The following is a 20,609-nucleotide window of genomic DNA, read 5'->3' on the forward strand; positions in this document are numbered from 1 at the left end:
ATGCAAACTGGGAAACGTTCCCCCGTCAGCCGCGTCAAGGAAAATAATGTAACATTCGAAAAAAAAACAACAACAAAAAAAGATATTTTTTTTTCCTTGACTTTTACGAACATATCGGAAATAAAGTTAAACGGCCACATGAAATAATTAAGATAGGAACCTGAGTTTGGCGGGGAGGTTGGAGGTGAAGGGGTGAAAGGTTAGAGCGTGCGGTGTTTGACGCGGGCGGTTGAAAACAGAACCGAGGAGTCGAACCGGAGTCCATATTATTATTAGGACGAGAACCGGACCGGAGGAAAGACACACAGGCTAGAAACGAATCGGAAACAGAGGTAGGGGTGGTTAAAACAAAACGGCTAAAAAAAATACAACATAAAGGTAAAAAAACACAGAGGCGGACGCGCTTGTGGCTTAAAAAGAAGAGGCGGTTCTGGTACTGACTAGAATGTTGTGGTGACGTCATTGTTTTTCTGTATGATTTATTTTGGACTGGTACAGTATACACTGCGTAGCCCTCAGTTAAGATTTCACGTGGAAGATTTTAAACTGTGCCAGGGTGTATGGTCCGCGGTGTGGTGCCCCTTATAATGTAGAATACATCTTACAGGGCAGCAGTGTGGAGTAGTGGTGAGGGCTCTGGACTCTTGACCGGAGGGTTGTGGGTTCAATCCCAGGTGGGGGGCACTGCTGCTGTACCCTTGAGCAAGGTACTTTACCTAGATTGCTCCAGTAAAAACCCAACTGTATAAATGGGGAATTGTAAAAATAATGTGATATCTTGTAACAATTGTATTTCTTAGCAGACACCCTGGATGTCTGCTAAGAAATAAATAATAATTATGAGGGGCACCACGGCCTGTAATCGCACAAAGGTCAAGTGCCACAAAAGTGAAGGAGCACTTCACTGTAGAGAGAGACGTTGCTTCCGAATCCTCCCTCATCCCCAGTGATGGTGCTGGAGGAGAGAGGGAGTGGGAAAGGGTAGGGTGGGGTAACGGATCATCAGATAATACCCATTGCTCCCCCAGATGGTGTTTTATTTTCATTGCACATTCTACCAGACTCTTATGATGACTTGGACACACACACACACCTCCTGCGTTTCTCCACAGATCCCGGTCAAAGATGGCAGAGAGACCAGAGGACTTGAATCTTCCGAATGCGGTCATCACCCGCATCATCAAGGAGGCTGTGAGTGTCCTCAGGGTTTGATCAGACAGGTTTACATGCGGAGGGAGGCTGGAAACAAGACTCCCACTGCATAGCAGTGTGAGCAGATTGCAGTGCTGTGAGATTAGACCTGAGGATTATAAGAATAAACGTTTTCTACAGGTGCATTAACCCATCTCGATTCAGTAGTGCCACTGGAATGAAATCTATAGGATTCCACAGGGATGGAAATAAGACTCCTGTTGCATAGCAGTTTGATCCATTCCTGGTCTACTGCGAGTTAAATCAGACTCCCATTGCAACTGCTGTGCTAATTTCCATCCTTGGATTCTTTGCTGGGTTCTGTGAATGGGTTAGCGGTGGTGTTGCAGTGTGACTATTTTTGTGTCTTCTCTCCCTCCCAGCTCCCTGATGGAGTGAATGTCTCTAAAGAAGCCCGCAGTGCCATCTCACGAGCAGCGAGCGTGTTTGTACTCTATGCCACATCCTGGTAAGGGCAGCGCATCTTTTTTTTTCTGGGGGGGTAACCAACGCCAGGGGATTAAATGTGGCCGTGCAAATATCCATGTCATGCTTTGGCTACACCTTGGGGAAAGTCAAGGTGACCTGCTTTTGCAACTGACGTCTGTAGGCAAACCAATTTGAAGGCTATATCTTGGGGATTGGTTGCCAAAATTTAAAAAAACAAACCAAAAAAAAAAAAACCTTTTGTAGATTCATTAGAATCAACGTTAATGACATAAGCAAGACAGGCAGGAAACCCGACACCTCGCTTCCTCAGGGTTGATGGAACATTGTAATAAAGGAAGCCCTGGATACTTTTTTAATGACAGGCTGATCCTGTCCAAGGGGGATCAAGCAGTTGCTTGATAGCACGGCCTGGCTGACCGTGTCCCGGCTTTGTTTGCATCTCTCTTGGGTGTGTGTGTGTTTGTAACCCCCGGCGCGTTTCCATTTGATTCCAGCGCCAATAACTTTGCGATGAAGGGGAAGAGGAAGACTCTGAATGCAGGGGACGTGCTGTCAGCCATGGAGGAGATGGAGTTCCAGCGGTTCGTCCCGCTACTGAAAGACTCGCTCGAGGGTGAGATCACTGTGTGCGAGACAGGGGCAGCAATAAGATTCCTACTGCACAGCAGGCTGAGCCAGTCCAGGGTTTACTACCAGCTGTGGAGCTCAGAGTTAGCCTCTGTGTCTTCTCAAAACAATATAATCTTGTGCTATAATTAAGCGATACCAGCAGTCCACAGCTGTTCAATAGCCATCTCAAAAGTGATCCTGGGAGAGATTGCCATAGGATCTATTAATGATGTTGACTGTGGAGCAGTATGACCCCACGGGAATGGTACTTACTTCATATGACATCGATAGGAACCAAATCCTCATGTCCACTGATGAAGGCATTGTCTGAAACTCACAGAGGGAAGGGACGTTGTTTAAATAGTTTTTGTCAGAATTCGTTTTGTTTTTTTGTTCGGTGTCTGAAAATATAAATAAAAAAAAAATAAAAAAAGATACGGTTCACTCCACTTATGACCTAAGATTTAAATTTAGTAATTTTTTTTTTTTTTTTTTTTTCAGCGTACAAAAAGGGTCAGAAGGGCAAGAAGGAGGCGTCGGAGCAGAAGCGCAAAGAGAAAGACAAGAAAACTGACTCGGAGGAGAACGACAAGAGCCGTGAAGAAGAGAACGAGGAGGAGGAGGAGAGGATGGAGGAGGAGGAGGAAACGAAGGAGGGAGAGGAAGAGGAGGCGGAGGATTGAGGGAGAGTCTGTGGGGGGGACACCTGTATATATTGGATAAGGCCGAGTCGTGTTGCAGAAATAAGATCCTTTGATGTTGTTTTTGTTGACCTTTCATCCCAATACTTGGTGACCCCTGCTGGTCAGATACAGAACTCCCTCTGTAGTGCTAATTTGACTTAAAATAAACTGCAGTGTCAAGGGCAGCGAATTACTATCCCATCCACACTACCTTAATTAAGCATGATCAACATGCACTGAAACCACCAGTCTAATGAGTGTGAATTACACAGACAGTGAATGTGGCATTGCTGTCAACCTGCCCTAATAATGAGGGAGCACTGTGTTGTAATTGCAGATTTTAATCCTCCCCCTCCAAAATGAGCTCTCATTAGATTACTTCCATTAACCACGCTGGAACAGGAGCGTTCTGGTTTGTGAGAAGGAGAAAGGGCAAGGTCTCTGTAATACTGACCTGTGCCAGGAAATACCAAGCTGTCAATGCAGACCTGCTGGACTGCACGTTACATCAATACCAGGTTTATTAACATTTACAGAACTCTCTTTAAACTTGAGTGAGGGGAGATAAATGGTGCAACTGGGGTGCTGCAGCACTCCAAAACACAAACTTGTAATCAGTTTCTTTTTTTCATATAAATGTAATAGGTGTAATTTAGTTTGGACTGACAAATACAAGGGTTGTTCTGCACTTATCCATGTGCTAACAGTGATCATACTGTGCAAAATATTTTGTAATAAACTTTTTTGTATAATGAAGTTGCACTTTGATTTCTTTCCACGATGGCACTACCCGTGTGGAGGGCAGTACTGTGTATCAGGTGTGGCTCATTGCTGGAGAACAATGAACTAAAGAGCTGAAACCAGTTCATTAACAAAACACGAGCTGCAAGTTTTTTTTGTTAGCCATCTTTCTTATGCTTTTGAATTTTGTTATTGAAATACGCAATTGAGGAACCAGTCCTTCCCATTAAAAACCTCTACAACCTGTGTGTCGAGCTTGCAAATGACAGCATCGTCTCAACAGCAGACGGCTGGACGCATGAGATTTTAAAATACTAGTATTTTTTGGCCAAGCAGTCAAAGCTTCAGATGGTTTGTCATGTTTAAAACAAATAGACCATGAAGGAAAAAACAGCGTGGCCCTTCCCATTACACTGCATAATTAGAGGCTGGATCAGAGACACCAGGAATATGAATGAGGTCTCGGGTTATGTAGACAGTTAATAAATCTTAAATCAGCAATCGAGTCATTGGTGCAGACATGACCACAAGAACCCATTCCTGAATTCATAACACCAGTACAGTTTTGACCACAGAAACACAGAAGCAAAGATTTGTTTCAAAGAACTTTTATTTGTTTTCTTTTGATTGCAGCCATCTTAGTCCTGGAAGAGAAGAATGAAAAGTTGCAAGTCAGTCACACAGACAAAGCTCTGGCTATAAAAGAGCACAAAAACTACAATTCAGAGAGGGCACAGGGTACACAAGCATTTATTTTGCAAGTGTAATTTATATTCTATGAACATGACAACGCCGGTTCAAGATCTGATCCATGACAAATTAAACTGACTCACCGAAGGGCACTCCACTTTACCGCTGTTGATGTCATCGATGACATCATGGGGAGGGCGCCCATCGATGGTGCAGCCCACAGACTGAGCTGTTCCCAGGATCTCCTTGATTGTTCCTGGGGGGGGAAAAGCAGAGCAGGGTTCAGACCAAGCCTTTTTAAAAATGACATTTATAAAATCACTCCCTACTGCAATTCCACATTTTACATAAATTTTGGTTAAGTAAATTAGTCAAATTGCTATACACCACTACATTCATGCATTGAGTACAATAAACAGCAATACAAGGTACAAGACTAGCCCAGGACATAGATTAATTTGTTCCAGGTCTTTCGGCACAGAGTTGCCCATGGGTCAGGGCAGCCCTGCTTCCTAGAGCTGGGGGGTCACTCTCAGCCACCACTGGACTATACCAGTCACTGACAGACAGGCAGAGTGGCGGGTGGCTTTAAAAAGATGGATTAGTACTAAAAGTGGATACAGATTCACTCTTCCATGGGACGATAACGCAGTAGGAGAGCTTCATTCTAAATCAAGTCTGTGAACCAGAGCCATTAGTCTGCGAAAGGCAAGGTTACAATCTTACCAGAGAGCTCTCGGGCGATGGAGCGCGGTCTCATCTGGCGGGCAACAGCCACAATCTCATCGAAGGTGACGCTGCCGCTGTGTTTAACTGGAAAGGGAAGGGAAACCAGTTAGCTCAAGTCGCTGGTCCGGGAGAACACAAAAGTATTTCACCCACCCCACCTTCAGTCTACGACAGAAGGATCCCCCCCCCCCCTTAGCCCAGGCGTGCAATTCCAGGGCACCCAGTGATGTCAGCAACGAGAAGAGGAGCACACTCACTGTTCTTCACCTTCTTCCGGTCGCGTGGCGGCTCCTTCAGCGCCTTGATGATCAGAGCAGAGGCAGAGGGGACGACCTCAATCTGAAAACAGAGACAGGACGGTCACACCTTAAACTCCCAACATCCTACCTCGTTAAGTGTGTTCCAGGTCTTTCGGCACAGAGTTGCCCATGGGTCAGGGCAGCCCTGCTTCCTAGAGCTGGGGGGTCACTCTCAGCCACCACTGGACTATACCAGTCACTGACAGACAGGCAGAGTGGCGGGTGGCTTTAAAAAAAAAAAAAAAGAGGGGACAGAGATCAAAGCAAGCCAGACCACAAAGTCAGGAAGGTAACAAGGATTTAAACAAGACAAAGTGATGAAAATGGGGAAGAACACTGGTCCCCCAGACCAGCAAATGCATGTACACTTTAGGAGGTCCAGGTTATCTATCTATTGGGGGGGGGGGGGGGGTGGGAGGGGAGATCAAAACTATGAAGACACCCATGAATATGAACTCGTCCATGAGCCATGAGGCAGAAAGGCACAGGTTGCAGTGAAGCACACAAGCAAGACAGACAGCAGGGATTCTGTACCTGCGCCTGCCTGTTCTGTATGGTCAGCTTGACGGTGATTCTCAGACCCTTCCAGTCGCCAGTTGCCTTGGCGATGTCGTCACCCACTTTCTTGGGAGACTGCAGGAGAAAGGAGTCTGTTAGACTGGCACAGGAGAACAGTGGATAAGAGCCAAAAAACCAGCAGAGCCAGAGAGCAATGCCACCTGTACCAGCTCTGGCAGGTCTAAACCGCCGATTTCAGCGCAGTTTAAAGAGGTTTAGTTAGAAGCAGTACATGGGGAAGAAATCTCTATCCATTCCATCAATGCAATTCATTACATTTCAAGTGTTGATAAACCAATTCAATTTCTAGACACATTCAGAATCAGGTCCTAACAATGCATTTTATTACTCCAATACAATAGGCTAAAAACACAACAGCTATGGTAAACACCCATTCCAGATCCTAGATGCGTGTTCCAGGTCTTTCGGCACAGAGTTGCCCATGGGTCAGGGCAGCCCTGCTTCCTAGAGCTGGGGGGTCACTCTCAGCCACCACTGGACTATACCAGTCACTGACAGACAGGTACAGTGGCGGGGGGCTAGTGGACTGAACCAAGACATTAGGGTCATCTTATTTGTCAGACACCTATCATTCTTGGTTCTGGATGAAAGCAACCTCGGTTACAGTAAACTCGACAGATTTAAAACCAATACACAAAAAACTTTAAAAGCCCTGATCCTTTAGTTTAAGAGCTTTCTCTTACTGGTGATTACAGAGACAGTCTGGAGAGGCTGTACCCCCTTTCCAAGACACCCCTCACCCCTTAAACCAAGAATACTTACCAGACCCAGGGGCCCGATTTTGGGGGCCAGAGCAGAAGTGGCACCAACTTCTCCTCCTGTGCATCTCATGTACACTGCAGAAAGACGGGACGGATTTCAGTAAGCACTCCCCAAAACCTGCACAACCCCCACTTCTCCTACCTCGTTAAGTGTGTTCCAGGTCTTTCGGCACAGAGTTGCCCATGGGTCTGGGGCAGCCCTGCTTCCTAGAGCTGGGGGGTCACTCTCAGCCACCACTGGACTATACCAGTCACAGACACTGACAGGTAGAGTGGCGGGTGGCTGTTGGGACACTGTCCAGCGATACAGGTGTACTGGGTCAACTTTGAAAGTTTACAGCAGGTAAATGCAGCACGGATACCCTCTTCAGCGCATACAGAGAGGCAGCTCAGGGCTGAACATTAAGTGCAGCGACAGCAATATGGAATTTGTGACAGTTGAGATAGAAATTACTTTGTAAGCGCTTAATGGTGTTAAATGTTACAGCCATAAACGTGGCGCGGCCTGGGTTACATTAATTCAGTTTATTAAAAAAAAAAAAAAAAAAAAAAAAAAACGCCCTCTGTAGCAAGGCCAGAGAGAAAAGCCTTCAGAATTACTGTAATACAAAAAAGCACGTTTATGTAAAATTAAGCGTTCTTTAAAATCGGAACTTAAATACAGCCAACTATAACTTAAAATACATAAAGTTTAATTACTATTAAACGATACAAAGCAACATCCCTGTATTGGGATGGCGGAAACAAAGCCACGTGCATTAGTACCAGACCACGCCGGCATCGCAACGGAAGCGGTACTACCGCCGGGTCTCTCGCAAGCGCCAATGCAACATTGCATCGAGATTACCCAAGAAACATTGTTTTAAAAACACGAAATCCGTTTGACTACTCAACTCCGGGGGGGGGGGGGGGGGGGGGGGGGGGTCGCGTTCAAAACAAAAACACGCTGGGAACAGCTACTTTAGGACAGGCTTTTAACGAGGCCTAGACTAGAGTTCTCTTACCGCAGAACTACATTGAAAAAAAAACTACCGTGTTATTTTCATTAAATATTTTTACAGTTAAACAAATGTCTCACCACCTCACCTTGCTGCTCAGTCTGTATTATTTTCCAAAGCCAGCTGCACCTACTGGCTGCGTATACGACTCATATTTACCGTGGATATCTCTCTCTCTTTCTCACACACACACACGTACCAACTTTAATTTCGCTGGGGTCGAATTTGGGAGGCATGGTCGCGGTTCAGTTCTGCTGACTTCGGTGTTGGTGTCGGATGAACCCGGATTCGGGACGACCGAGAAACTGTTGCACCTTCACCGTTGAACGTGAAAGAGAAAGGGAAGGATCCGCGCCTCTGCGCTCGCTTAAATAGAGCTGGAGATCTCGCGAGAGCGCCTTCAAACCACGGCCGCCATTAAGAGTGTGTCCTGTCACAACGACGACGGTCCACTCCGGTTCCACCATGATCAGTGTGGCATGTTGTACCCAAAACAGACTTTAAGGATATCCGAATTGACATTTTGTTAGTACATGTATTAGCAGTGCAGTGATACGGGGGTATACATATATATTAATAGACTTAGCTGTATAAAGCAAAACGTTCAAAGAAAAGGCGAGTTTTGTCAACAGCAGGAGTGCTGCTCTTGCGTTGTTGATGTGTGGTCTGTGTGAGCTGGCTGACCGAGGGGTAGGGTCCCGTCCAGACTGGAAAACAGAGGCAGGTATGATGAAACAAGCACAACTTTACTACTAGTCCAGTTTCAGTATCGGTTATATCAATTGCCAGGGGTTCTAATCCACACAGCTCGTTACAGCACTATTGTGATTTTGTAGCAGGGAGAGTGATAGAGACTTTTCACAGTAAACGCCAGCAGCGGTGTGACCGTTTCCCGGAGGTAGTTAAGATTGCAATTGGTGGAAGGTGACGTAGAATATACATGCAGTTTTTGTTTTATGTCAAGTTATATATACCTGGACAGTACATCAAACTCGGCCGGTATTTCCAATATAATATTATTTACTGTAAACGTTAAATACAGCCTTCTCTGCCGGACACATTATTGTGTCAGTTGTGAAACCAGACAGGGAGGGGCTGGTGCAGTCATTAAAAATAAATGTAAACATTAGACTGAGCTAGTTAGCGATTTAATAATATCGCTGTAACGTACCGCCACCCTGCGTCATATTCTAGGGCTGGTATTGAGGGGAGCCCCTCTAGCCTAGTGTTTGGAACTTCATGCTCTCTGCCAGTCTATCTCTCTGCGTCAGTTTCCCTGCCAGTGTGGCCCCACCCACTTGCTGCTCCTCTGTTACCCTGCAAACAAAACAGTGCCTCTTCTCTTCTACATCCCTCTCCCTCTCTGTCTCCTTCACTCCCAGGGCGACTCCGAGACAACAGATAAGAGACCCCGAGGTAGCGAGCGGACGGGAGGCATGCTGCTCTTCTTCAGGAAGAGGAAGCCCAGCGAGGAGTCGAGGAAGAGGCTTGAACACCAGCTGTGCCTGGTGAGACGCAGCCCGGCGCAGCGGATGGCATTAAATGCCCTTTTGTGCCACAGTGTGTGGTAGTGCGGGTATCTGCATGCTGGGTGATTTGAAGCTCTAGAACATGGGATGCTAGAATTCAGGTTTTTCTGCCCGGTGAATATATGCCATTGCTGGTGCAAGATCTTATACGATCTGGAGAGTGCAAATTAGTGTCACTATTCTGTCTTGACAGGAAAGCGCTTCCCATCTCAGAGTTCTTGGTCCTTAGTAGATCTGCTAGTAGTATTGCATACAGCGGACAGACCGAGGCTTTGATGATTGCATTCATCTGTGGACGGTGCAAGATCCTGCGGAGTTCGTCCCACTGTATCTGTTGAATGTTAAGTGTGTGCAGATTGCTGTCCCAGAAATAGCCTGTCGGGCTCCCTGCTGGCCGCTTCGCTGCTGGCCCTCAGGGCTTCTCTGTTCCCAAGGTAACTGTCGTTTTCTCCTCGTGTCTCCAGGCCAAGGAAGCTGGAGCCGATGACGTCCTGGATATCTCTGGGTGCGAGCTGTCAGAGGTGAGAGGGGCAACACTGATCATAGTTAATTCTGCAGAACGGGAGTCCCCATAGTAAAAGCGTAGCAAATTGTTACAAAGTGTGGTAAAGCATAGGTAAGCATTTTAAAGCCCCGAGAAATATGCTAAAGCAAATTTAAAAAAAAATCTGGCAAGGCATGTGAAAAGTGCAACATGATTTCAAACATACGGTGCTTATGCCATTGTATTTGTAAGCTTGCATTGTTTTGACTTGCTGTCTGTATCAACCTCTTTCTCCATCATTCCTTACACCCTTTGAAAGGGCTTTTCCCTCAGTGTTTAAGAAGCAGAGAAGCACATGTTCAAAGCGCATGAAACAGAAATGAAGGGCTTGTCTTCGTTTCCTTGCCTCCCCCAGATCCCAGCCAGTGTCTTTTCGACATGCAAGGTGCTGCAGAAGAAGGTAGGAACGGTTCAGCCCTGTTTCTTGTGAGTGTGTGTGTGGGGGCTCGGTGTGACGCAGTCAGTGCCCTCGCCTCCCCCCCAGCCTGTGTGCCTGCCGGTGTGCCTGCCTGTGTGCCTTCCTGTCTGTCTGTCTGTCTGCCCGTCTGTCTGTCTGTCTGTCCACACACAGTGGTGCCGGCGGTGCTCAGTGCATTACTGGATGTTTTTCCGCACGCAGGTGTTTATTGTTCATGACAATCAGCTGACATCTCTGGTGCCCAAATCCTGCAGCATCACCAGCCTGGTCACTCTAAAGGTGCGTATGAGGGCAATAGGGTTCCGAGGCATGGGGGCTGTAGGGGATCCTATAGGGCTCTCTCTCTCTCAGACTGGTGCACAGATGGGCCACGATGATCCTGGAGGTATTGGAAGCTTCTCTGTCTGTGTCGCCTTCATGCCTGGTATTTATACTCTGGTAGGCTCAGATCTTACGTGATTACACTTTGCTTCGTTTATCTTCCAAATTACAATATACATGAGTTATTCAGCTGCTGCTCCACTCAGGTGCAACCAACCATTAACTACCATTCACGGTTACTGTGGTTCATTCTTTAGCATATTTCTCCTTTCCCATCTTTCCAACACATGCCTGATTATTCAATCATTCTAAACCTAAGGCTAAGTTGTTATTATTATTATTATTATTATTATTATTATTATTATTATTATTATTAGTACGGGTCATGTTATGTTGAACAGGGCTATCCGAGGCTACAGAGTTATAAAGAGAAGGCTGCAGGGGTGACTGTATGGACTGAACTTCCTGTGGTGGAAGAACGCTGTACTGACAGAGTCATCTTCCTCGTCCCCATCCCCTCACCCTCCTCTGTTTCCTGTCCTCTCGGTTGCAGGTGCTGGATCTTCATGAGAACAAGCTGACATCACTTCCTGCTGACCTGGGGCAGCTGCGCTCCCTGCAGGTAACGGGATCCCAGCCGAGGGAGTTCATATCATGCTACAAAACGGGTGAAACTGCTGTGCAATAGGAGTCTCATTTCCATCCCTGCACGGCAACTCGTATTCTGCAGAGTATAAATAAGAACTTTTGGACCAAATAAAAAGTTACAGTTCTCTCTCCTTGTCCAGGTGCTGAATGTGGAGAGGAACCAGCTGCAGTGTCTCCCAGAGTCCATTGGTGAACTGTCCCAGCTGCAGACACTCAGTGTGAGAGGTGAGGGGCAGAGGGCAGAGGGCAGAGCTGCAGGGTTTGTTTAATGATTGTCTCAGCTCGGTGGGGTTGACAGCCGCTCCTGTCCTCCTTTTTTTTTTAGGGAACTGTTTGTCCGAGCTGCCCACCTCCCTGGGGCGCATGAGGAGCCTGCGGACCCTTGACCTCAGCGAGAACAAAGTGAGGGAGCTGCCCACCGAGCTGGCCAGCGTCCGCACACTGGAGGTGAGGGGGAGGGGGAGGGAGGAAAGGGACAGGGGGGGAGGGGGGAGGCTGTAGTTTGTTTGTTGCAGGTGGTTGGTGTATCAGTGAATCAGTATGTTTGATGAATCCCATTGCATAGCAGTTTGATCCATTCCTGGTTTCCCTAGGAGTTTAATAATAAGACACACATGAGCTTGTTACCTGTACACTGTGGCTAATCGATGGTAAAAGCTGGAGTGTGTGACCCGGCTGTGCAGCAGGTGTCTGGTTTCCATCCCTGTGCTGTGCTGGTTTTGCAGACCCTGACTCTGGACGCTGCTGCCATGACCTTCCCCCCGGCCAGTGTGTGTGCAGGAGGCACCGAGGCCATCCAGCAGTTCCTCTGCGCAGGTCTAGTTTTGTTCACATAATCTATTTTTTTTCCATTGCTTTATACAAGGCTGTCATGCATTTGCTCCTATAAAGACTAGAAGGGTTAGATAATTGTATCTGTGTGAAAGTAGCATTGCATGGCAGCAGTGATTGAACAGCTGTGTGTGTGTTTCAGAGCTGGGGGTGGAGTACTGCCCTCCCTCTCAGTACCTGCTGTCTGTGCTGGAGAGGAAGGAGGGGGCTGCGCTGGAGGACTGTGTGGATGGGGGGAGCTCCTCACCAGTGCAGGAGGAGATGATCTGGCAGGTACAGTACCCAGACCCAACAGGGACCCCAGCACACGGACCGGGACCCCCGACATACACTGACAGGGACCCCAACACCCTCAGACAGACACACATGCACACACGTGCACTTGGATGCACGGTGTTATAAAGTTGCTTTTTATTTCCTAATCACTGTAACTGATGTCCGTTCTGTATCCCACTCTCTGCAGAACAAGTTCCAGGACTACGAGAAAAGAAAGGTGAGTGCTGTGGGAGTCTGTCTGTCTGTCTTGTCCGTTTCCATTCCTGTGTAGTGTTTTATTTTTTTGGTGTCCCTATTGGTTCCTGGGTCAGTCCACATTACCTGTCCGTCCTCACCAGTATGTCATTAAAATTGAATACAAAAATGTCTTGTATGACAAAGTCAAGCCTTATGTCTCCTTGTGTCTGCTGCTCCTCCTGTCTGTCCTTTTGCTCCCTGACTGCCTCCTCCCTCGCTCTCTCTCTCTCGCGCTCTCTCTCGCGCTCTCTCTCTCTCTCTCTCTCTCTCTCTCTCTCTCTCTCTCTCTCTCTCTCTCTCTCTCTCTCTCTCTCTCTCTCTCTCTCTCTCTCTCTCTCTCTCTCTCTCTCTCTCTCTCTCTCTCTCTCTCTCTCTCTCTCTCTTGGCCCCTCCTCGCTCTGGCCTCTCAGGAGCAGAAGAATCTGGAGAAGCTGGAGTTTGAGCGTCGGCTGGGCGAGGAGCAGAGGGAACATGCCCAGCTCATCCAGCTAAACAACTCCCACAAGGAGGACGTCCTGCACTCCGTCAAACAGGTAGGGACTGCCCCCAGGCGCCGGGAAGGGAGCACTGGGTATACTGGGAGGGGAGCGGAGAGAAGCCCCTGACCCTGGGATTTGCCCCTCCTTCTGTTCCCAGGAGCATCAGCGGCTGGAGGCGGGGCTATGCCATCAGCGGAGGGTCCTGGAGGCGGAGCGTCACAGGCTGATGCACCAATTGAAAGTGGCGGAGGAGAGCATCACAGGGCGGATCAAGAGCCTGCTGATGCAGAACCAGAGGTGAGGAGCCAATCCCTGAGCGTGAGGTGCTCAAGGAGAGATGAACGCTGTCTCACCCCTGCTCGCTGTCTCACCCCTGCTCGCTGTCTCACCCCTGCTCGCTCTCACTCCTGCTTTCACTCTCTCACCTGTCTCTGCTCTCACGCTTCTCAATCCTCTGTGTTTCAGACAGAAGAAGGGTGCTGAGCTGCTGCAGACCTTGGAGAAGGAGAGGTGAGTGTGGATCCTGATTCAATGTCTCTCACACAAGGGAGGGGACTAAAGAACCCTTAAGAGCTCTTTTTGTAGCCTCCGTGTGTGTCTCTGTCCTCTGGGGTTCGTTCGTTTGTGCTGGGTCCAGACAGAACCGCTCCCCCTGGTGTAAGATGAGGGGGGTGCTGATCGCTGTCCACAGAGCTGACACCGTGCAGTAACGTGGATATAAACCTGCTTTCCAGAGTGCGCACGGAGCGACTGACCGCCATCACACAGGAAGAGGCGGAGCGTCTGCGCAGGAAGGAGGTGGCAGGTGAGCCGCTGTGATTGGCTGTTGGCCACTTCATGGTCTAGAGGTTTATTTTGGTGACCAGGTTAAGCTTAGGTGGGCTAGACAAACATCAACCAACCACAAGTGGTTGTTTTCATAGTATGTTCCCATAGTAAAGCATGGTAAAACATAGAGCACAAAAGCTTGTTGCTGTAGAAAGAGAGATGAGCACAGCCCTTCTAGATCGGGGTGAGATTAATTGCCTCTGTTCTCTCCAGCCGCTATGCAGCAGATGCTGTCGGAGAGCTACTCCATCAGACTGATCCAGGAGGCGTGCGACTCCCGCAGGCAGAGCCTCGTCTCGGAGACCTGCAGCAGGTGAGGGGAGCAGCGAGGGGGAGAGGGAAGGGGAAGAAGGAGGAGAATGGAGTGGAGGATGGCGAGAGGAGAGGGGCTGCTGTGGTGAGAGGTACGGATTCAGGTGGTGAAGTAATGTTCTACCCAGTTAGGTCTCTGATCCCTCTCCCTCTCTCTCTGCAGTCTGGGCCAGATGGACAGGATGTTTGAGCAGGTCCTGTCTCTACAGCAGCTGGATCAGAGCAAAGCCCTCCGTCACATCCTTCAGGAGGTACTGATAACGTCACAAAGAGCACGTCGGAGCCTTTCAGTTCAAATGCAGTGCGATTCCAGCCCTGTCCACATGTGACTGGCAGTAGCTTGGATTGGGTGTCAGACGGATGGAATAAGGTCCTGGATTGAAAGTACCGCTGCTTTTATAGAGACCTCTAACCTCAGTGCTCTGTCTCCCTCTGCAGGAGGAGATGCAGAAGGCAGCGTTCGAAGCCATGCAGCTTCAGAAGGACGGAATGCACAGATACATCCGGAACCAGGTAGGCGTGGCCTGGGAAAAGCCCACCAATAGGAGACAGGGGGCTGGCCTTGGGGAGGTGTAGTAGGCGGCACCCTGAGGCGAGAAGTGGGTGTGTAAAAGATGGTTTTAAAAAGGCTTTACTGTACTATTGCGACAGTAACACTGATAAAAGACTACGTCTGCCATCCCTGTGTTGAACTGCATAGACACACATAATCCATTCTCATCATCCATCTGCCATGGCTCTCTACAGAACCTGACACACGTTCACGCGTGCACCATACTCGCTGGCTGCTTCACATTCGGCTCCTTAGGTTCTGTTATTTTGTCGTAAACTGGCTTCTAATGGCGTTTCCCAGACCATTCCACCAGCCAGTCCCTTTTGAACAAGTTTCTCCAGGGCTTAGAGGGCACCCCCTGCTGGCTACAGCGATAACGCACCAGCAGAGCACTCGCTTCACCTTCAAAGTCCGGCAGAGCACCCCAGATGGGGAAAGACATTGAGAAAGACTGGTCTAAATGTTCTGTCATTGAAGGGATCCGGTGTGTTATGAACTGTGTTATGAACTGTTTTCTATAAAGTCAACGTGGCCCCTATTCACAAAGCTCTCACCCGTGATTCAGGAACAGTTTCACCGTTCTATCAAAGGTTTATTCATGAGAACAGGTGATTATGTATTTTTGTCCTGAGGTAAAGCTTTGTGAATCATCCCATTGAAACACAAAGACAGTAGTAATGCCATGGTGAGTGTCGCTTGTTTTAATGTATTGCACCTTACTAGTAGAGACTGTTCATATGCACCTCTCTACATGAGGAGCAGCATGCTACAGCTGAGGGAACACAAGCGAACAGCTGCTTGAAACCTGGTTCCAGGAGAGCTAGTGTGAGGCAGCTGTGCTCTATCAAACCCCAAGTCTCCCCTGGTGTGCCGTGCAGGGGCATGGAACTTCAATCTGCTGAAACCAAGTTCCAAGCGTTCCCTCAGCCTTACTGTCAAGGTGGGATACGTACCTGTGTGATTTTTGTTAACCTTACGTGAAAATAAATGACAATAATAATAATAATAATAATAATAATAATGATGAGTAATAATTAGGACAGGATTTGTCCCCCCCCCTTGTTGCTTCTTGCAGTTTATGGTATTTATTTTCATGTTTTTAGATTAAGTTAATAGAGGCTGAATTAATGCAGCTGACAAAGCTGGAGGTAAAGAGGCGTGATCTGGACACTGAGAACCTACAGGTATGTGGATTCCTATCCAATCAGAGAAGGGGGCGTGGCTAGTGGAAGGGTGACCTCGAGAGTTCTAGAGTCTGAAGTTCTAACACGTCACCTTTACCAGAGGGATCTAGCTTATTACAGCAAGGAGGTGACTCCCCACATGAGTCCCCAGACTTTCACATTACTAACACGCCTGCTGGGTGACTGGTGTAAGCATCTTAAAAATTCACCACCACAAAAAAAACACCACTGTACATAATTTTAGAGAAGTTGGTAGAAGCAGATTTGCAGATTGATTTACTGTGCCCCCCCCCCGCTGCCCCCCATGCTTGCTGCTGTTGTGTTTCACCCCATGACCTCCTTGGACACACCCTGACTCTCCCTTCCCTCCCGACCACATCATTCATCGCCCCGCCATGCACAGACATACTGTCACAATAAGACAGCTTGTGCTATTGCCCAGAAACCAGCCAATCACCACTCTGGCGGTCAGCAGTCTAAGAACTATTGCCCAGAGGTTTAATAAAATCTGTCTGGAGATTAGAAGGGAGTGGAATTGCACGACCAGCCTTCACCGTGCTGAGACCGCGCCTCACTCCCAGCTCGCTGCTTCACTGGATGCCACTGGGAACAAGAATGGTCCCAGTTATCTAAATAAATAAATACATTCATAAAAAGGCATTTCAGTGGCATTCGTCCCATGCCATCACTGTAAATACAAGATTAGAGATGTCCATAAAAAAAAAAGATCAGCCGTGACCTTTATCCACTGTGTGTTCATGTAAAGTGACAAGTTTGACATCGACAGATTTGCAACACCCCTTTGCCCCCTCACCCTCAGTCTCTTTTGCTCTGCTCCAAGTCCCTCTGCCCCTCACCTGCAGTCCCCTCTCCTTGCTCAGTGTTGTTGATGTGTGTCTCTCTCTCTCTCTCGCTCTGTGCTGACAGGAAGTGCTGTCCGACCAGCGCAGCGCCCTCGCTGACCTCCTGCAGCAGCTCCTCAAACAGAAGGACCAGCGCGAGACGGAGCTCCGCGACATCCTGGTGAGGAGCCGGTGGGGGGGGGGGGGGACGGGGCTGGAGAGGGTGTCCTCGGTCCTGAGACCGCTGGGTTAGCTGAGACGTATTGGATTGGTGGGGGGGGGGGAAGAGAGAAAAAAAACCAACCTCCCTGAGCTGGCTGTCTCTGTGTCCCCAGGTTGAGATGCAGCAGAAGAGTGAGGCCAGTCAGGAGAATTACTGGATGATCCAATACCAGAGGCTGCTGGACGCCAAGCCACAGTCCCTCCAAGTGCAGGTACCTCTCATCCCCAGGGGTTCAGAGTCATGCGATCAGCGCTCGCTGGATTGAATCCCAGCTGTGCAGTGCATTGGCCGTTGGGTCAGGGAGGGAATCTTGCTGCGTCACAGCAACTCCTAATGGCAGATCCAAACAGAAAGCGCATTGTCTTTAAACCTCTCCCTCTCCCTCCAGGAAGCCGGTCTGCAGCAGGGCTTGGTTGATCTGCTCGTTGGGCTCTCTGCTCAGCACTACCTGCCCATCCTGGCACACCACCGTGTTTCCACAGAGACGCTGCGGGGTCTGAGTGCGGCTGACCTCAAGCAGGTTTGGGATTGCAGCTGCCTTCGTGTGTGTGCGTGAGAGTACAGGGATGGCAGTGAGGCTACCATTGCATAGCAGTTTGACCCATTCCTGGTTTTACTACACGTTTTATTAAGAAACACCTGAGCTTGTTATCTGTACACTGGGGCTAATCAAGCTCGCTGTAAAACCTGGAATGGGTGTGAAACTGCTGTGCAATAGCACACACATCCCTGATGTGTGAGAGCATGCCAGAGGGCCTTCCTGTTTCTTTTTGCTTCATGTTTTAAGAGTCTGTATGTATTGCAGGTTTAACTTTATTTAAAATCTTCACATCAGTATATTCCCCTATGGCATTCAAGATCTCATTTTTAAGGGGCTCCTAAATAAAAGCAGTTTGATGTTTCTGTAGGGTGCAGGCGAGCGTGCCTGCCAGGACTCTGCTTTAATGAAAGTGAACTGTTGGAATGAGACGACAGGGGATGCTATGGTAGTGAATGCAGCTTAACGGGTGTGTGTGCCTCTCTCTCCCTCTCCAGATGGGGATCAGCGAGGTGGGGGTGCAGCGGGCTCTGCTCAGCTGGGCTCAGGAGCAGGGGCCCACAGCGCTGCCAGGTAAACTGATATCATCATCATCCTCCTCATCATCTGACCTTCCTGTGTGTCATGCAAGGAGCCCACTGGGACCATCACCATTGTATGGTGACACGTATCATATAGCTTTGTTTTCGGTCCTTGCAGAGCCCTCAAAGGCAGTGGAGAAGGAGGTTGATCAGGAGGGGGAGAGGGAGTCACCGCCCAGCCCACACCCACCCCCCAGCGCCCCCAGCGCCCTGGAGGGAGGGGGGCAATCGGAGTGTGTGGTCTGCATGGAACGTGAGGTAAGGATTACCGGGGCGAGGGGAGGGAGGTTGTGGATCGCAGTTAATCCAATGATATCCTGTTAGTTGTGTTCTTCAGCGGCAGTGCTAACGCATCTCGTCCCTTCCCCTCCAGTCCCAGATCATCTTCCTGGCCTGCGGTCACGCGTGTTGCTGCTCCAGCTGCAGCGAGGCCCTGCGGAGCTGCCCGCTGTGCCGCGGTGACATCGCACAGCGCATCCGCATCTACAGGCACTAGGGGGCGCTACACCACTGGACACACACTGCACTTTATATCTGCCGGCATGAAGCCGCCGATGTTATCTTTTGAGGTCCTCTCCTGTCTTAACTAGTCGTTGGGCTGGGGGACTGGGGGGGGGTATTTGGTGACGGAACGTCCTGCAGTGCGGTCTTGGGTAAGAGGGGCTCTCCTGTATAAACGGTTGAAGTGGCTCTCTTCCTAAACTGGTTGTATTTCCCTTTAACTCTAATGTATGAAGTGTAGCCAGCTTTCCATACAAGTGCTCTTAAAAAAAATCTTTTAATCAAATATGTTGTTGTGAACACTGCATGGGACCTAGTGTTTGTGTACTCTGTCTTGTGTATTAATACTAATAACATCTATTTATATAGGATGTTAATTTTAAACTACTGTTGCGAATATGATTGGGGGGGTCCAAACCTGGCCATGTTTTGCAAAAATAGCAAAAAAATAAAAGCTGGATGTAATCTAGTTGCTAAGGCTCAAGCAATGGGAACTTGTTTTACCAGACCCCCGTGTTTCCTTGATGTACATCCTCGCATGCTCACACGAGCAGGTGCAGCTCGTGGGAGTGACTCTGTCCGGTATCCGACACACAGTGTCTGTGGACTGCGCCACTTCTGCTGCTTTGAGCCAAGCTCAGATCTCTGGAACTCAGTGGAGTTACTCGGGCTCTTCTGCTGATGATCAGCAGGGTTAGAAACTCACAGTACACCTGCACCCAGCCCTTTTGTTTTAGATCCGTTCTTGAAACGATCAGATCTTCATGCTGAATCAGTCTCTAAACCTGTAGGTTTGCTATCAGCTCATACGGCTAGAGGGGAGCTGTGTTAAAGAGGGAGGCTCAAACTCCTGCCTGCTGATAACTGAAACGATTGAGGGTGTTTCTGAAAGACAGGACTGGGTGCAAGTGTCTTAAGATTCTCCTGCACTCCCTGCATCGCCCCAGCCTGTTCTGTATTAGATGCATGAGCCTGCATGAATTCACTGCCCTGCCCTCCATTTGCTGATAAATAAGGGGTGCTGGTGATTTCTAGAGCGAGCTGGCTACTTTGCGTTTCATTATTTTAATGTAAAGGCTATGAGTCCATGAGAGGGAAGCCTACGAGTGACGCACAGTGAAATATGGAGCTGCACTGTGGCTGGTGTTTTTATATGTAATGGAATTACCATACAGCAATATTTGCAGGATTGAGCTTTTCCATTGTGCTGTTCTGATCATTTCCATGCGACTCGACTCTTATGTCCTGTAGACCCCCTTATGCAATTTGTGCTCATTTTAAGGTATTTTTTTTTTCTCTTCTTAGTTTGCATCCATTGTTTTTGATATCAGAGCCATCTCTAAACAATGCAGTCTTTGAGTCTGTGTCTCATAATGCTGCGCTGCACTCTGAAAATAGGAGCAGCAGCAGCTCTCTCTCACTGGCTGTGGGGTAGACCTGGAATCTCATGATCCTTCTCTCAAGGTCTATCACAGAGCTTCAGCTGAACAAATCCGCCAGCGAACTTGTGAAATGATCCTGTGTCCAAACACATATATCTACTCTGTTTTTTTCCTGTATTTTTTTTTATACTTTGTAAGTGTTGTATGAATTGGTTTTATATACCTGCATGTATAAAAATCCAGTTATTTAAAGCATTGCTGTTCGTTTTGATTTGGTTTGTGCTGCCTACGTGGGTTACATGTACTCTGTTCAAGCGCTGCGTGGTTGAGTTTTGTGTGTAGCGCTGAACCACTCCAAATAAACTGCTTTGTGGATCACGCTGTCTGCAGCTTCTTATTAACAGAGGCCACACCCACTAGAACGAGCAACGACCCACCACTTCAAACTGTCCGAAAGAGGAACAAAATGTGACGCATACTGTGTGAACCCAGAACAGGGTGAAAGCGGGCTCTATTTTATCATTCTCTTAACAAATCAACTCAAGCAGCGTTAGACTTTAATATACTTCGAATGAACACACTCATTTAAAATACCATTTTTAACCGCGGGTGCCCTGGGGGCAGCATTGAAAACAACAGATATTTTGTATCA

The 20,609-nt window shown here is 48.3% G+C and overlaps 3 protein-coding genes and 4 non-coding genes across 11 annotated transcripts; 2 read left to right on the top strand and 5 right to left on the bottom strand.

The window, feature by feature from the left end:
- Positions 1–66: 66 nt before the first annotated feature.
- On the top strand, positions 67–3,685 carry LOC117396859 (DNA polymerase epsilon subunit 3). The gene is made up of 5 exons (XM_033995110.3): positions 67–332; positions 1,113–1,191; positions 1,575–1,660; positions 2,136–2,254; positions 2,752–3,685. The coding sequence occupies exons 2-5, from the start codon at positions 1,126–1,128 to the stop codon at positions 2,931–2,933; spliced, it is 453 nt and encodes a 150-aa protein (XP_033851001.3). The 5' UTR covers positions 67–332; positions 1,113–1,125; the 3' UTR covers positions 2,934–3,685.
- A 581-nt stretch (positions 3,686–4,266) lies between these two features.
- LOC117422085 (large ribosomal subunit protein uL11-like) lies at positions 4,267–8,084 on the bottom strand. Of its 2 annotated transcripts, none has more exons than XM_034036739.3 (7): positions 7,930–8,084; positions 6,734–6,807; positions 5,927–6,025; positions 5,351–5,432; positions 5,091–5,177; positions 4,508–4,620; positions 4,267–4,318 (listed from the first exon to the last, which is right to left on the bottom strand). In XM_034036739.3, exons 1-7 carry the CDS (start codon positions 7,964–7,966, stop codon positions 4,313–4,315), a joined length of 498 nt encoding a protein of 165 aa, XP_033892630.1. In that variant the 5' UTR covers positions 7,967–8,084; the 3' UTR covers positions 4,267–4,312. The 2 variants fall into 2 exon arrangements, with proteins under 2 accessions (XP_033892630.1, XP_033892631.1); XM_034036740.3 differs by lacking the exon at positions 7,930–8,084 and adding an exon at positions 7,819–7,903.
- Positions 4,821–4,947, bottom strand: LOC117422738 (small nucleolar RNA SNORA65). Its single transcript, XR_004664203.1, has one exon. It is a non-coding gene; the product is annotated as a small nucleolar RNA SNORA65 (small nucleolar RNA).
- Positions 5,489–5,615, bottom strand: LOC117422739 (small nucleolar RNA SNORA65). Its single transcript, XR_004664204.1, has one exon. It is a non-coding gene; the product is annotated as a small nucleolar RNA SNORA65 (small nucleolar RNA).
- Positions 6,360–6,486, bottom strand: LOC117422735 (small nucleolar RNA SNORA65). Its single transcript, XR_004664201.1, has one exon. It is a non-coding gene; the product is annotated as a small nucleolar RNA SNORA65 (small nucleolar RNA).
- Positions 6,883–7,012, bottom strand: LOC117422736 (small nucleolar RNA SNORA65). Its single transcript, XR_004664202.1, has one exon. It is a non-coding gene; the product is annotated as a small nucleolar RNA SNORA65 (small nucleolar RNA).
- Positions 8,085–8,157: 73 nt separating the features above from the next.
- Positions 8,158–20,209, top strand: LOC117422314 (E3 ubiquitin-protein ligase LRSAM1-like). Of its 4 annotated transcripts, XM_034928028.2 has the most exons (25): positions 8,159–8,454; positions 9,113–9,238; positions 9,724–9,780; positions 10,159–10,203; positions 10,423–10,500; positions 11,096–11,164; positions 11,331–11,415; positions 11,516–11,637; positions 11,916–12,006; positions 12,164–12,294; positions 12,485–12,514; positions 12,945–13,067; positions 13,171–13,310; positions 13,479–13,523; positions 13,748–13,818; positions 14,055–14,154; positions 14,317–14,404; positions 14,592–14,666; positions 15,810–15,890; positions 16,818–16,913; positions 17,068–17,166; positions 17,344–17,475; positions 17,991–18,066; positions 18,193–18,332; positions 18,448–20,209. In XM_034928028.2, exons 2-25 carry the CDS (start codon positions 9,167–9,169, stop codon positions 18,568–18,570), a joined length of 2,169 nt encoding a protein of 722 aa, XP_034783919.2. In that variant the 5' UTR covers positions 8,159–8,454; positions 9,113–9,166; the 3' UTR covers positions 18,571–20,209. The 4 variants fall into 4 exon arrangements, with proteins under 4 accessions (XP_034783921.2, XP_034783919.2, XP_034783920.2 ...); XM_034928030.2 differs by lacking the exon at positions 15,810–15,890 and having other exon boundaries at positions 8,158–8,454; XM_034928029.2 differs by lacking the exon at positions 10,423–10,500.
- The last annotated feature ends 400 nt before the right edge of the window (positions 20,210–20,609 follow it).

Source organism: Acipenser ruthenus, chromosome 15 (assembly GCF_902713425.1).
Source record: "Acipenser ruthenus chromosome 15, fAciRut3.2 maternal haplotype, whole genome shotgun sequence".
NCBI classification, from domain to species: Eukaryota; Metazoa; Chordata; class Actinopteri; order Acipenseriformes; family Acipenseridae; genus Acipenser; species Acipenser ruthenus.

Bases quoted from the DNA above. Each gene is read 5' to 3' on its own strand.
- LOC117396859 (XM_033995110.3), top strand. From the start codon at position 1,126: ATGGCAGAGAGACCAGAGGACTTGAATCTTCCGAATGCGGTCATCACC. The intron at 1,192-1,574 runs GTGAGTGTCCTC...TCTCCCTCCCAG, and splicing joins CCCGCATCATCAAGGAGGCT to CTCCCTGATGGAGTGAATGT. The intron at 1,661-2,135 runs GTAAGGGCAGCG...ATTTGATTCCAG, and splicing joins GTACTCTATGCCACATCCTG to CGCCAATAACTTTGCGATGA.
- LOC117422085 (XM_034036739.3), bottom strand. From the start codon at position 7,966: ATGCCTCCCAAATTCGACCCCAGCGAAATTAAAGTTG. The intron at 5,433-5,926 runs GTACAGAATCCC...CTCTGTTTTCAG, and splicing joins TACAGAACAGGCAGGCGCAG to ATTGAGGTCGTCCCCTCTGC. The intron at 4,621-5,090 runs GTAAGATTGTAA...TTCCCCCCCCAG, and splicing joins CATCGCCCGAGAGCTCTCTG to GAACAATCAAGGAGATCCTG.
- LOC117422314 (XM_034928028.2), top strand. From the start codon at position 9,167: ATGCTGCTCTTCTTCAGGAAGAGGAAGCCCAGCGAGGAGTCGAGGAAG. The intron at 15,891-16,817 runs GTATGTGGATTC...CTGTGCTGACAG, and splicing joins TGGACACTGAGAACCTACAG to GAAGTGCTGTCCGACCAGCG. The intron at 18,333-18,447 runs GTAAGGATTACC...CTTCCCCTCCAG, and splicing joins TGGTCTGCATGGAACGTGAG to TCCCAGATCATCTTCCTGGC.